General features: G+C 43.0%; 1 protein-coding gene across 1 annotated transcript in view; it reads left to right on the top strand.

The window, feature by feature from the left end:
- The window catches only part of PCCA (propionyl-CoA carboxylase subunit alpha), a 3,020,006-nt gene that overhangs the window by 1,047,252 nt on the left and 1,956,322 nt on the right, over positions 1–16,432 (top strand). The window contains exon 10 of the mRNA XM_069637005.1: positions 376–478. Coding sequence (XP_069493106.1) covers positions 376–478 — 103 coding nt within the window. The remainder of the gene's footprint in view (positions 1–375; positions 479–16,432) is intronic.

Below are 16,432 nucleotides of genomic sequence, written 5' to 3'. Positions count from 1 at the left end.
CTGCTCCTGTCAATGTGTTTTAGTTTCTTAACACCAAGTCTGGTAATACTTGCTGCATATGTATCTTTTGATACTGCCAGAGTTGGCGAGTCAGCATAGGGGACAACTGTTGGTTGGCATGCAATGCTGTGGCAAGGCCTTTGAAAGAAGATGTGGTTATTTAAGAGCTTGGTGCATTTTAGAGGTCGTCAGTTTAAAAATAAATGTGAACTTGTCTTTAAACACTGCTTTGAACTTTTTTTTTCTTCCCTTTCTCAGTCTGGTATTTATGGAGTACTCGCACAGAAAATAGAACCTTTTTGTTATTACTAATCGAGACCTAATGCTTACTTGCAGCTCTTTTTTTATGTATGGCTTTTCTTTGACTGCTTACAGGGAAGGCTTCAAGTTTTCATCGCAAGAGGCAGCCTCAAGCTTTGGTGATGATCGATTATTGATAGAAAAGTTCATTGATAACCCACGCCACATTGAAATCCAGGTCTGTAAAGTATACACCAACTAAATGTGTATAAATGGTTAACAAAATGCTGCGTTTTTCCTTACTCTAATTTAGTAGATTTTGAAGAAAGTAGTCTCTATGCCTTTCTATTAAAGCTTCAGCCCCAGTGGACAACTCATTGTAACATAAGTGGTTTCCTGGACATCATTCTTAAATCGAATGCCATTCTTTCTAGTTCTGTATAATGCCTGGCACAATTAACGATTTACTCAGTGAGGCTGTGTCAATGAACTCTGTATTCAGAACAACCTCAATTATTATTTGTGAGACAATTCAACGGAAGTCAGGAGAGGCAAATACTCTTAATGACTATGGGAAGCTTAAGGGTGTCAAATATAACTGTTAGGGGACTCTGTGTAGAATCATTTCTACCACCATTTCTTTACTTCCTGTGTTCATCATGATTTGAAGCTTCTGCTGTCTCTTTCAAATACCCAAAAAGTAAGTACATGGTCTAGGCATTTTCTCTTAAGAACAAAAGGTAGGTCATCTGTTTAAGTCAAATACCCGTGGCTATTCAACTCCAACTCCCTTGGGGTTTCGGTAGATGTTACTGTGACATTGGAACCAGTTGCAAACCCCCATTAAAGCATATTTGTTTTTGATTTGTATGAAGGCGCATGTAACATGCATTTAGTGCAATATTTCCACTTTACACTAGTGGTGAACAGAACAAAAGCCTTGCTCATAGGATTGGAATATGGAACTGTTGGATGAAGCAATTAACAAGTATTGCACACCATGTTTCACATCTATGTCTTGAACTGTTCCGCATGCTATTAAGAGCAAAATAAATTCAAATAAACTATATGCTCATTCATAGTTTGTACATGGATTCCATATTCAGAACAGCTTTTATTCATCATCCCCCAAAGAATGGTCTGCGGTCCAGCTAAACTTGAATGACCACAGAAAACTTCATCCAGAAGTATGTTGGCCCCCATCTTAAACTGAAATGTGTTAATTGGACATGGAGATATGTGCACCATTTTTGTTACCAAAGGACCTGACAATTTCTTGAAACATATCTGGCAGGTCTTCCCTTCCATGGAGCTTTATTCCCTTCCTGTCTCACTGTACTGATGGGTGCACCATCTTACCTTCATAACAACTTATTTGATTTCTTTGTCTAGTAATACTTAAATATGACCCACAGAATCAAGCCTGCACAGATGTCAACCTACATAGGACCTTTTCCTTCTTCCTAAACTCAAAAGGCAAGAGATTAGTGTACATAAGACACTGCTGAGGAGGTCCATAATTTAGTCACTAAATATCAATTTGGTGTAAGCACCTGGGAAGATATTCGATGTAAATTTCTCAACGAGGCCTTCTGTTTCTTCAGTAATTCGTTCATCAATTTAAACATGCCACTTGGTAGCTTGATAATCTGATGAAAAATCCAGAAACCCAGGCTGTTTAGGATGGAATTGGACTCAATTTCTCAAACTGTATCGCACATTCCACAGAAGAGGCCACCCCACATGCTTTTGCACTGTTCTCTTGTGCTGGGCCAGCAACAACATATCATGCAATATCGCCTCCTGTATGAGAGCTACTACTGCCAGTTTTGTACAGCGGTCTGAAACACAAAAGCATCAAACATTGAAATGCCTCAATATCCCCTGCCCAAAGAAACTGTATATAATCCTAAATATAGCCTTAAATTATAAATGTGAGAAATGTATCCTTCAGTTCTTAGTGTGGTCCAATTTCCATTCCTGGTAGTATTTCCAAGAAGGGGAATTCTCTCCATATTGAAGTACCAGTATTAGACCCAAATATGCAGTCTCTGCAGATTATGGCCTGGTAAAGACTCTTTACCAAAAGGATATTGCCACTGAACCCTGCTGTCTGCAACAAAACGTTGTCACTAGCTCCTTTGTGAGCAGCTTTCTAATGATTCTATTCCTGCTTTGCAAAACTTCTCCTAAGGATGAATTACGGAATTTATGCACTTTTGAACTAAGTTAGGCACATTGCACTTTTGCTTACATCCTAGGATGTTTAGTAAAATATTATGCACTTTAACTGGATATGTTTAGTATCAATTATGTGTTTTTAAGCTGTTTTTAATTGTATGGTAATTGTATATGTGTTTATTAAAGATTGATTGAATATATCTCTGATTCCTTGACCTGATCTGTCCCCATATTTAGCTCCCTCACAGTGGGCAGCTTATTCCATTGATTGATTCTATGGTTTTATTCCCATGAACTTCCTTTTTCCCCTCTGGTGGGTCTGTCTTACTTTAGAATTCTAAAATAACATGTTTTTATGTGGGTTCTTTTGAAACTTTAATATAAATCCTCATTTAGTGCATATATAGAGGAAGTGTTGATCCTTTCACCATTCTGCTTCCCTTTTTTTCCAGATAATTCAACAGAAATACGATGTGTGAATTTAATGAAATTGCTGTAAAATTGATGAACATGCTTTAAGGAACCTTATTGTTCTTGACATGCTATTTTCTTTAAATATTGCACTATGCACGGCCACTTTGGATTCCCCTCAACTAAGATGTGTTGAATATGTAAGTGTAGCCTTCCAACGTAACCCAGTATATAAGAAACCTCCTGTTCTTTATTTTACCCAGTGTGCATGATTATCCTTAAACATAATTCTAAGTTAGTAAAGAAAAGCATTTGTTGATTGTATGATACATTATGTTGTGCTTTGTTCATTGTTATAGACACCAGAAGGTCTCTATCTGCTATTACTAACTGAGAAGATGGCAGAGGTAAACTGGTTGGGAGGCCCCCTATTAAAGAGTCTTGGCTGAAAAAGTATGCCCACCGAGGGATTTATTTTTGAAGGGTGATGGGAACAGTAGGTACATAGAGTTGGGGTGAGAGGACAAGCATATGGAATGGTTATATTTATATTTTAAGAAAGGCGATGCAGTAGAAGGAATATTGCTTCCGGTCATGCGATTATATAATTGAGTGTCCCCAAGGCGTTGCACTGCTTGCAGTGTTCAGGGTAGCACTACCCGATTCAGACGCCTTGTGAAAGTGTGGCTATATGACCCTGTCCAGCACCTATCCCCAGAGCTAAAGGCTCACTCCTTTAACCTATGTTTTAACTTTGGGGCTGCAGGAACAAAGGCATCAGGTACAGTAAGCAGAGCACATCCCTCCAAGATGCACATTAAAGTAAAAAGATAACTGCCTGGCCAGCATTAATGTCTCATTAATTGTGCAATTAATACTTGTGTATAGGCGCGTTATAAATGCCATATCATATCATCACAGTCTATCACAAGTTCAGGCCACACATTCTCTGCCAATCTTCGCCACCTAAGTCTTTCCAAGCAGCCTAATTTTCTGCAAGTACAGTTTACTGCCAGCCTGATGCATTATCTTATCTTCCTCAATTGGATACAACTGTATTTCAACCAGTTTGCTGTTGTCCCCCAAGCTTATTTTATTACATCCCCTCTCTTTGTAGCTTTTTGGCCTTTGTGTCAATTTGGGAATTCTTTTGCAGGAGACAATGAGATAAAGCGGGTACGTTGATTAGGAGTTTCAAGCATTCATGCAGAAACCAAATAATTAATGTTCATTACACAATATGATTGGGATTTGGTAAGAGGTACAGGTCTTGATCACATGTCTTACAAAACACCATCCACTAGTGTGTCCAATGTTGCCTTGGGGCTGGTACCCAAGAAGGCCTTGCTCTTTATGCAGTCTGTTTGGTGGGCCATTACTGCTGCCCATTGTGGCAGATTGGCTACGAGAGAGGATCCTGAGTGCTCTATTCTTCCCAAGGGAAAAGTGCTTCACAAAATCCAAGTAGTGAAGTGAAGGTGGGCCCGGGGCCCACAGCGGGAATAAATCTGAGCCTTGTGTCCCTCCCCTAACAATAATCTGAAAGGGGGTCTGCATATGTTAAGATTGCAGTGGCACCTCTGCGGAAACTAGCGGTGACTGAGAGGTGCTTTAGAGGTTTGCATGGACCATTTTGCACATACCACTGGTGTGTTACTTTCTGGTGTAGAGTGAGTGCTATTTGGGGAAAATAACTCTAGTCCCCACAGAAGCAATCCTAATATGAATGTGGTTTTGAAGTGCTTTCATTGATCATCAGTTCCTCACCTGCCACCCTTCCTGACTGCCTCTGTCGATCTGTCAATGAGGAGCATAAGTGAGTCTTGTTGGATTCCTAACGTATTGACATTTGTGGGTTACTCAGGTTCACACCTGACTGCCATCTTGCATAGCTCTGACATAACAATTATGATTGCAGCGCACTGTAATGCTCCAGTTTCTCAGTGGCTGCACTGCATATGGCATGTAGAGTTGCAGTATTGCATATTTTTGTTACAGCAATTGGGAGCTTAGAATGAGTGCACAGCAAGTAGAGGAGCAGTACATTTTGCGATAATGAAACTGTGCCATCTCAAAATGAAGTAATGGCATCAAGCATGTGATGGCATGCATTTCTTTTGTGGGAAAAGTGTGTTTTGCCAAAATATCATGCAGTACTGCCATCTTGGATTTCACACCAAGCCACCTTCAGAACCAATGTCTTTACCTAATTGGTTAAATATCAGGAGTTTGGGGGCACTTCCTATGAACTTGCACAGTGGTAATTAGTTCTACTTCTATGTCCTGTCCCTTAAATCTGTATGTTTAGGCTGTCATTCGAAAGGGTACAGGACTAGAGCACTTTGCCCAGCAGATTAAAAAAAGAAACTTGGAGGATGCACTTGAGGACAACGCCAATGTGCCAGCCCCTCCCTCATGTGGTCAACTGCTCCCAGTCTCCAGTCCCTTTTATTGCAAAGATCTATGCATGGATGTTCCCTCACTGAGTCCTCTGCAAGCTCTTTATAATCTGCTAGGCAAAGAGCTCTTGAACTTGTTGGAGTGGCAGCCCAAGGTAATGAGGAAGGGGCACTATAGAGTAGGGGTAAACTAGTCCGTATGTTGAGTAACTTTACATTTTGCTTCCACAGGGCAAGATAAGCCCTGTCTAGTAGTAACCTCGATTGGTGAACAATGTATGGTAATGTAGAGGTACCGTAACAAAATATAATTTCGAATGTATTCCTTCCTCCCAGAGATTCCTCATCTATGATGATCGATATTTCCAGCCTAGCTGCTCTTTAGAAACTTTTTCACACCACTCGGGATGCCTTAACACACCCCACATTGGCTATGATGTAGATGCCAGTATAAATTGAAGCACTGTGCCCCATGACCTTTTTTCTATGCACTCTGCTTGCTTCATGAACACTGCTTTGTCATCCAAGTTTCTTTTGCACCATGCTAAATCCAGCGAAGGCCTCAGTCTTCTAAACCTGCACAGATTGCAGACATTAGATGTCCATCTCTAACTTCACATGATGTATAGTTGTACTGTTTGAGGGAGGAACACGACCTCTAGGACTTTGGGTTGTGTCAGTCCATGCACCCAAATGCCATCCGGGAGTGTGTTGCAAAGTTATTTGCCTTTTTCCACAAGGAAAAGGTTGTCGAAAGGACCAGTTTGCAGTCGCCAGGGCATGGAAAGGAAGACTGAAGATTGTTCCCCTGCTGAAAGGAGGAAAAAGCACCGCAACAGGTCCCGCTGACCAAGCAACACCTCTCTGCACCATACTTGTTCTTCGAAGAAAAGTCGCCACTCCAGGGACTGCTTGAAAGAGACTGCGCCAAAGGTACTCTTTCCAACCCAATCCTTCACCTCAGAGCAATGGGAGACATTTAGGCTAACTATGCTATTCATGTTTGCTAAGGCGCTGGCTGCTTCACCTAATGCGCTGGCCGTGCCATCTTGGGCCACTGCACTTGAACGAGTGGCAGGGACCCTGCACAGAACCGCAACAACACACTTAAGAGCACAGTCCTGGCTCCAACTTGTGCAGACCCATTGCAGCGCCCAGCCGCTTCATCCTCTGACATCAAACGGTGGGTGCTTGCTCCTCCCTTGTCTGCACCGAAGCTTCTTGGGAGTATTCTACAGGCCCTATGAAAGACATAATTGATGAGGCGGAGGATAGAATTTTCTTTGGTCAAATGGAGGCTTTTGACCCATTATAGTCTATACTGGGAGAGGACACACTTGCAACCAGTAGCCACAGTGTAAAAGGATCCAGATCGCTCTCCCAATGCCACCTGAAAATGTACACCACCTGCAGGCATAACTGGACTTGTTGGCAGCCTCTGAGCCAAGGGAACATGTACAGGTATCCTCCAACAAATCCCACTCCCTGTATCTTCGCCTCTCGGAAGCAAAGCATTAAGGTTAAGGCTGCCGAGGTTTGGGTGGAGGACCTGCCCCTCTGACTCGGAGAGCAGATCCAGTCCCAGCAGATATTAACGTGAACCTGGTTAGGTGCAGACTCCTGAGAACCCGTGGAATGACGCTGATCAGTGGGAATGCATAGAGGAGGTTAAACATTGAGACGACTGCCAGCGTGTCCCCCAGAGCTCCCTGCAAAGGAAATGCCCTGGAGAAGAAAAACTAATTGCCTCTCCCACTAGAAACAAAGGTTCTGTTTAAAATTCTTCTATCCGCCTTCTTTCTGCACCTCCCATTTTAGCCTATTTCCCCTGCCCTCCTCTCTCTTCGCTGGCTTTCTTTTGACTTGCACTTACTATTGAATAGTCTCTGCATTGTCTTTAAGTGTCTCTGAGGTCTGGCCCCTCCTTATCTTTCCTCTCTTCTATCCTTTTATTCTCCGCCTGTGCTGCTCTGCTCATAGTTTCAATTTAGTATTTCTGTTCCTTTTCCCCCCGTGCTTCTTCTCGTTTTCACATCTTTACTTTATTGGCCCTAAGACACTGGAATGCCCTCCCTCTCTCCCTGCACTCTTTCTCCCTTTCCTCTTTAAATCTAATCTTAAGGATTCTCTTCTCTGATTGCTTTGTCAATGGGAGAAAATCTCCTCTAGAACTTCCTGGCAGCGTCCTTCTCGTAAGAGACCGGAGTCCGATGGTGTGATCCTCTTTGTTGGACTGCTTCCATTGCCCTGGATGACCTGCAGACTGGCACTGTGCAGGGGTACCCAACCATTACCTTAGTTTTTAAAAGGACCTGTAAGTAGGGCTCATTCATCAGGATCCCCACATTTGAGGTTTTTGCTTGTATTGAGTAATTGTTTCCTCCATGCAAGCTTGTTCCATCGTGGTATATGAATTTGGTGTTGAATGTAGGGGCTCAAACTGAGCACTCATCAAGTCATGGTTGTTGTGATTGTTCACCCTTCAGGTGATTTTCCTGGTAGCCAACACTTCTACAAGACGGATCAGTGAGCTCCGGGCATTGTCTGTTAAATCCCCTTATTTCATTTTCTCCAAAGGGAAGGTGTTTTTGAGAGAGCCTGTCGTTCCTCCCGAAAGTAGTCTCGGATTTCCGTCTCTCGCAAAAGATCCATCTTCCTGTGTTCTTTCCTCAACCTCATCCTTGAAAGGCAGAGGATTATTTCTATTGGCTGGACCCGGCGGCCTCTCCGCTACTACGTCTCTCGGATGAAGGAAGGCCAGCTTTTTTTGCTGGTGCACGTGCTGGCAGGACTGCAACTAAATGGACCATATCAAGGTGGATCATCCTCTCCATATTAAAGAGCTGCAATCTGGTGGAAAAGGTGTGTTTAAAGTAATTGGGACTCATGAGATCAGAGGGCTTGGCCCTGCAGGGAGGGAGGTTGAAGGGCTTCTGTCCTGGACATTTGCCAGGCAGATATATGGGAGTCATTGCACCGGCTTGCCAAACATTACTGCTTAGATTCCCAATCTGGGCTGGACGCTTGCTTTGGTAGAGTGGCCCGCCAGAATTTTCAGATATAGATGAGGCCTCTTTCTCTATTCCCCTTCTAGGCCTACATACTACTATGGAAACCTATTGAAGATAAGGTATCTGTGGGAGGAAGGCATCCATTAGAAAAACAAATTACTTAACGCTCAGTAATGTTCTTTCTGATGGATGTCCCTCCCACAGATTCCTCATTGCCCTACAAACACTCCACTTGACAGATTGCTAGTACAACTGTTGGTACTGCGGTCCATCAGAGTCTGCATGCTAGGACAAAAGGGTGTAACTGAGGTCATGGAGCACGGCACCTCTATATATAGTGGCACCATCATTCTACCTAATGTGCGGGGCTTAGAGGCATTGAGTGGAGCAGACTGAGCTAAATTGCACCATGTGGTGGCTGGAAAGTTTCCAAATGGCACCTGCTCTGGAGGTATGGATGATATGGTATGATATAGATGAGCAATATGTGGGAGGAACATTTCCGAGGGTTAGGTAATTTGTTCTTTAGCACCGACAGAAAAGGGACAGGTCCTCATTAAAATTCTTTACAAAATCAACATTTCTACCACACCTCACTTGATGGGAGGTTAGCATACCATCTCCATGGGTGGAAAAGATTAGGGGTAAAGGTGATTTAATTTGGCCAACACCCTGAGATGACTATCTCATTTTGATGGTATTGCAGTGTTTAAGGTAATGAAGACTATTATTTATATATGAGTCGTTCTGCGTTATGTACATGATCATGAGTACATTCCCTATTTCGCTAAAATCTCACCTTACATACGAGGGGCATCTGTAAAAGCAGAAGCAGGTGCCGGCTAGCAGGAACTAAATTCACCACATTAGTTCCTGCCCTGAATTGATCAAATTGTCCTTAATTAAACTTCTAAGAGGAAACATCTCAACTTCCACAAGAGGACCAATTGAGGAAACAATGCTTTAGCAAGCAGTGGCACTGAAAATATACTTCAGCAATGGTGGAAGTACTGCTGAAACCTGAGTAGGCTGTTCCCCAATACTGTCCTAACTTCAGAGAGCAAGTCGCTCAATCTGTGTTCTACAGATCGCACACTAATTTGTACTGATTTCTGTATTGTGAATAGGCTTAAACTCTCCTACCGACAGGGAAATCTCTACATCATACGGCAAATCTACCCTGATGCGAATCTACAGCCTGACTGAACAATGCCAGTAAGTGCATTTCACAACGGCAAACTTGCAAGACTCAATCATCTTCATTTATAAACACCCCTTTGATCTAAACTTTTGGGAGACTGCATTGTGGCCTCCCCCAAACATCGTGAGTTGAGCTTGTTCTGCCAAAACATTGTACTCTCCATGGTGTTAAACTATATCCAAAGTTCCTCTGCATCACTGGTTGCATGGTCTCACAGTTTATCAGTACCACCATAGCTCTACATTCTTAAATAATTTTATTTTTCAAACCTTTTTGCCCTACCAATCAACATAATAAATCAACATAATAAAGTAAAAAACAGACATTTGAATCCTCTTATTTGGTCTAATTACTTGACGCATATTGTGTTTGTATTGAGTCCACAAACTTGTGTGCATCATTATGATGCGTAATATTTCATTACAGTTCAGGGTCAGTCATCTTAGTCTAATAATCCTATTTTGAATCTGACATACATTAAACATGAAGGCTAACTTAAATGTACATTGCAAGATGGTCATCAATAAAAAGAGCAATGGGCATGAAGCGTTTGCTTAAAGGCCTGATGTGGTTTTTCACTATGAGACAGATGGACTCATTGTCTGTGTGTATTTCTGAAATCTTTTTGAAGTGCCATCACTTTTTGCACCATTGAATTTCCCACATCTTTACCCATCACATGTTCAATATTGGGCCTTCCACTTTATTCTAATTTCTGGCAATCGTCAGCTTGGCATCTATGTGAAGTGGGTGATCAATTCAGCCGTTACTCCTAACTTCGGAAATACCCCTTCAGCTACATCAACCAACACTATTACCAACGGATTAAACAGCAACGCTGACCCTGTGATGACTTTAATTTTAGACATTATTTCTTTCCAGAATATTTTTGTTTTTGGAAAGCCACCTGATTTATGCAAGTGTGCCTTTTTCTCAGCAGTTTCTGCAGCATAATAGAGAATATATTGGGGTCATTTTATGAATGCATTCTGAGTTGTGGAAACAGACCTTATATGAACATTCCCTATTAGCAACACACTGGAACGAATTATTTGTCCTATTTCATTTGTTAGCCCAGGATTCTAGAGGGATATGGGTTTCCAGTTCCTCTTCCCTTTCCTTCATGTATTGAAATGTTTTTGTTGGGTGAACCTTTTCACTACGTTTGTGTTTATATATGAAATATGTTTCTTATGTAGTCCACTCCTTAGAGCCAGTTGTAATGAAGCATCCCGTACGGTACTTGCCGCCCTTGTTTGTGGCACACTGTTGTATTTTGGTATATCGACGTCTCTCACTTTTGGTGAGGTTGAATGTTTCCTTACAAGATTCAAACAGCAGTGGTACGCCCCTGGGCATATACTTTGGCCCAGATGTTTAAGCCAGCCCTTCTTCCGCTTTAAAACCGCTTTAAAAATATCTGGCTGTCCATCCCTGGGGAAAAGTCAGAGGTCTTTCCAATACAGTCATGTGTTCTGCATGTTCTGCCTCTAGCGTCCCCATACTTCTTGTTTACCTGACAACAGGGAATTGCAGAAGTTAGGTTCCTACTTGCAGAAGAAGGCAGTCGATCATTTGTAGTTCTGAGCATCTCAGCTCTTAACTTAAAAGGTTAATATGTGATTTTACTTTGCTGCTTCATAAGAAACCTCAGTAATGCTCTTGTTGAATATTGAATAGGCTGTGGTAAGGAAGAGAGAGAGAAATCAAAAGCTGTATTGTGTGCCCCCTCATTTCCCTTCCTATGCCAGAGTTGCAAGCAGGGCTCTGAAAATATTGTGCTCCCTACCTGGAATCATGTGATTTTTTTTTAGGGAGTAAAAAAGTAATTAGCTGTGCCAATGAGGGTACTTTATGCTTATTAAAAGGTATTCTTTCCCATTAAAATTCCTCTTAAGATCGAGCAGTAATATTGGAGGCCCTTCCTATGCCATTGCTCTGCTGGTCATGGAGTTAAAAATATTACAGCAACATTCTGGGTAGGCGCAGAGGGTAGGCTCCTATATGTTCTTTTGTTCCCATTTCTGTTGGTCACATTTCCCTGTTTTTAGGAAGTAAAAATGGGTGGTGTGTATGCCTCTTAACTGTAAGGCTGGTTCTGTTTAAGTATTGTCACAGCTGTGTTCATAGGACAATGTAATTTGTATAGTAAGCAGAGGCCACATGCATTCTGATCGTACTCTGGTGCAGTTGTTCTGATGCAATTATCATCCTTACACAAAGTGATATTAACGTTCTCCTGGCCCTTCAATTACTTCATTAAATTTGCACATGAACTCCCATTGGCATGTTTTCTGACACATTCCTTTTAGTTGCCATTATTCCATCTGCACATTTTGTATCAGATCTGATTTCCTTTGCCAACCACAGAAGGTATAAGTGATATTTGTTTTTTATACTATACATGAGGTTTTTTTCTCCAATGACATAAAACATTTTCTGCATTGTCTCTGAGCAGTGGCAACACATGAATAGCCACAATTAAACCTATGGTTTACATTGAGCATGTAATGCTTTCTTGGTACATAAACATTATTCTTTCTGTACAGGAATACTTTTGCTAGGTTCTAGGTTCTGTGGTAAATCTTGAAATCTTGGACTGGTTGATGAGCTCCCTTTATAACCTATATCTTTGGAGAAATTGCTGTGAGATGCACCTTTTACACTGATTTGAAAAGAATTGCAGTGGTTGGGCAGGGGAAATTCCGTTCCAAACTCTCTTCAGAGATTATATCTGCAACAAATGAATAGCCACAACTAAACCTATTCTTTATATTGAGCATATAATGCTTTGTTGGTGCATACACATTTTTCTCTGCACAGGAATACTTTTGCTAGGTTACATGATTGCCTGAGCTGTGAAAGATGAAATAGACAGAAGGTGCTGGCGATTTAGATCTGGAACAAGAAAACAGAATAGCAATCCTAAAATGAGTTGATAGACCTAAACCCTTCTTGAAGTGTGACAGCTCTTAGCATAGAACCAACCAACGATTTCAGCAAAGAAGGCCAACAGGGTACCACCCTGTTTTGTACTGCTTTCTAGCACAAAACATTGAAAGCACAACTGATTTGTATATATCTTGGCCCACGGCTCCAAAAGCAACCTAACAGAGTCAATAAAATAACTGCGACATTTCATCCTTCTCAATACTATAAACAGTGTCAAGACATGAAGTCCTTTTTTCTTTTGTTTTTGCTTCCAGAACTGACCCCACCATGTGTACAGATGACTTTCTCAGATATTACACAAAGGTTTTCTATGATTGAAAGCAATAGGACTGGCAGGAATGAACTCTGATTTGTTTGGTTGTGCACCTTCATACATAGTCTTCAGATTGAGACAAAGTCACTGTTGCCGCATCAGCCCAGGGTGACTAGAGGACTATGGAGGCTGCATGAGAGCCCCCTGCTCTGTGATGTGACATCTGGAGGTTGTAAATGGGAGATGCCTCAGACCATTACCAGCTCTGCCACTCCTGGTAATGCAGACCTGGGTTATATACCTGCTACAGTTAGCTGGTGGAGAATCCAAACCCTCGTTAGAGGGTTCTCACAGGCAGCTGAGGAAAGACATATACCACAGAGCCTTACTGTGGTCTTTGAGGCCATTTGTGGAACGGGAGTCGTAGCACAGCATGCACATGAGGGAAAAAGCCCAACGTGAGTTGTACACAGGACTCTAAAGTAAAAACTACATCAGGGCAGAAAACTAGCATTCACACTGGTCTCACGAATCGGCAACAGCATCATTCAATAAAAGGTACTTGGAAGATGAGAGAGGACAACCAACTCCCTATTGCACTTTCACAAGAACTTGGCAGGCAGAGCACTTGGTCAGGAAGCAGCCATATTTCTGACTGGCCTGAAGGAGGGCTGGGCCGGTGCACAAACGTAACATTTGAAAACTCCCCTTATCTGAAGTTAAGTCAAGGAGTCGAGGGGGGGGGCACAAAGATCCAGAGTCATTCTCTGCCAGGGTGAGCCAGGAGGTATAAGCCAGCCATTCGGAATATGTAATGCCACAATCACTGTAGTAGCCACAGTATAAAAAGGGGCTAGAACTTCACTAGTGTTCCTGTGAGTTGGTGTTGGAGTGAGAGAGAAGAACTGGAATGGGACTGGAGAATTAACAGAGAGGTGAAGACTGCAAGAAGATAAGAAAGAGAAATGCTGGAGGACCGGGAGAGCAAGAGCAGGAGGAGCAAGAGTGAGTGCAATAGGAAAGGGAGCAGAAGTCGGCGAAGGGGGAGGTGCAGAGTAGCAGCAGGAGGAGGGTGAGAGCAGGAGTGTGAAAGCAAGAAGGGTCATTTTGAGAGCTAGGCCAGAGACAAGTAGAGGGCTTGCTCCAGGGGGGCTAAAGTGTTCCAGTAGCCAAGTGCAAACTCTAGGATGAGGCCTGTGCAGCAGTTTGCAGGGACTAGTTAGAGAGTACTAGAAAGTTTGCAGAAGTGAGTCAGGAACGCCATCGTCTGACAATTGAAAGAAGAAAGTCTAGTGCTATATCCCCCGGGGGTTTAAAATACAAAAAAGACTGGCATGGCTGTCAGACTTGTCTGGTAGTGAGCAATCTATCAGCATCTCTGAAGACCTTCAATTTAGTACCAGTTAAAGGAAGAAGGAATTCTAGACGTGCCAACCGAGGTGTGGTGTGGGTTGGTTGGGCACCTCCCATAGTTGCTCTAGGTGGGGAAGCTAAACCCTGTAGACATCCAAGGCACTCAGTGTGTGGGGGGGTGTGGGGGGGCTATGCTGCTTGTCATTAATAGACCCTGATAAAAAAAGGGGTCCAGTGACAATCGAAAGCCATTGCACTTTACCAGGTGGTGATACAATTAAGGGGTATTGGGTGAACAAACTCAATACGACTCCCTCTGCACTTCCTTAGTTGTGTTAAACTCACTTCCTTAGTTGTGTTAAACAAGTGACTTTGTTGGACACTTTCCCGAAAGGACTCAAAGTTCTGAGAACAGGGTCTGGACTTTTGGACTCAGGATGATTGGTCTGTCTAGGACAAGGGATACACTTTGTTTGAACTTTCTGACACTTTGTTTTGTTTATAGACAAATCCCCTTATGTGTGTAAACGATCTCCTACGGCCCACAGGAGCTCTATAGAGTGGTCAGAGTGGTTCCTTCTGTTTGGCTGCCTGGGCCTGCAGGCTGTCGGCAGACAATACGTGGGAAGGAGAGACTTTGGAGTGGAGGTATCCTTTTAAGTTTGCAATTTACTCCCCTGTTGCCCACGGGCGGGGTTCTATTTTGTTATTCTCTCAGGTGTACAACCTTGTATTTGTGAATAAACTGGATGAGAAACGTATCGTCCAAACTGTGGGTGTTCTGTTGGTCCACCTCTGCAGCACCACCTAAACAGATTTCTGGTTGAATAGGGTTGTTCCACAAGCTAGTGTCACCTTGGTACTGTGAGAGATTAAACAGTCCTATGTTTGATTCTGTTGCCATCCTAAGCAGGAATCACTTGGTAAGGTTTGTAGGGGCCGTTTGTTGTCTTTTTGGAGGGAAATGTGTGTTTTTACTGTTATATTCTGCCCGCTTTTTTAATATGACTGCTCCTAGCGGGCACTGTGTTTGTGGCCTAAATCCTTTCTTAGTTTCATCTTTTTTCCTTTCCCTATGTGAGAAACCAAAGGGTGTCTCACCTGCTAGTCCCAGGGATCTCTCTTGGGTGAGCAGGGCACGGCCATCGCCTTTGGATCCAGAACTCTGGGGGGGTGGGCCAGTGCGGCAGGCTCACCTGGGTGAGAGGCTTCTGGGAGGGTTGCCGAGGCAGCCAATGGTGTGACGTGGTATTCCCCCCCCTTTCCTGTACACCTAACCCATCCTATTTTATAGGATTCTCCAGTGTCCCAACTCCCCACCGCCCCATCCTTTCTTCACAAAACACTGGGCTGAGGAAGAGGGCGACAGACATTAAAGAGGCTAACATTTATATATCGCATTGGACATGTCCCGCTAATCGGGTCAGGCAAAGTCAAGCATTTGACTTTAAGTGCATACATCTGATACCAATTAGCCCTTGTCACACGGATAAAAGGCGGAACATAGAGACACACTTTGAGCAAGGTGGAACATGAGCAAGTGCAGAACTTCCGTGGAGAAGACGAACCTGCTGGAGCAGAGCAACGGACCGAGGGACGAGAGCAAAGGTTGGAGAATCCCAGGAGTTCCCTAAAGGAGTTTGTTGCCTCCAAAAGGCTGTGAAAGACATGCGGAGAAGGATGTATCCCAAACAAGAAGACTGCATTGTGTTTCAAGGATGCCAGCGATCTTCCAGGATGAGCAGCACAGTTGGGGAGGCGAGGCAAGGCCGAGCCTGTGGTACTAACCTTGACTCGTGAATTGAAAAATGGTAAAGACAAAGAAACTCACACAGCCGGTGAGTTGCCAAGTGTCATGAAAGACCGTTGTGTGTTAAGGAAAGATTGAAGTTACAACATTATATTGTGCAATTGAAGGTTGCATGCATGTGGCTCAGATGCGAAGAAAGGCAGATCAGTGAATGAACTTTGAAGTAAGGATAGCTGTGAAATCAATGATACTGAGTAACTGAGTGGTCCGGCAAAAGGAAGTAGCCCACTCGAATGTCTCTGTGACAGGTGAAATGTTTGTAGTGATAACGTGAATGAACTGTAAATGCAAAGTGATCAAAATTAACCCAGAGAAAAGGGGAGAGTAAAATGTTTAACGTTGAACTACCCAGACCAAGAAGTGTTGGGCCAAACACAAGTGTGTGAGCTGAAAGGAAAGTCGAAGTGGTACTGCAGAACTCTGTAGTAAAAGCCGCGCACATTGGAAAGTCTTTGATATCGGGAAACTGTCCAAGCCTGACTGAGGGCGACCGGACCAGTAAGAATTTAGGAGAAGGGAACCCCTGAAGGACATGAATTAAGCTTGGGAAAGGGAGCCCTTGCAAGTGCTTTTGAACTTTTGCTTTTAAAGGTGGTCTGAACCGACTGAGGGAGACTGACT

This window comes from Ambystoma mexicanum, chromosome 7p, assembly GCF_040938575.1.
Source record: "Ambystoma mexicanum isolate Mex_15411 chromosome 7p, UKY_AmexF1_1, whole genome shotgun sequence".
Lineage (NCBI taxonomy): Eukaryota > Metazoa > Chordata > Amphibia > Caudata > Ambystomatidae > Ambystoma > Ambystoma mexicanum.
This window is presented reverse-complemented; position numbering and strand designations above follow the sequence as displayed.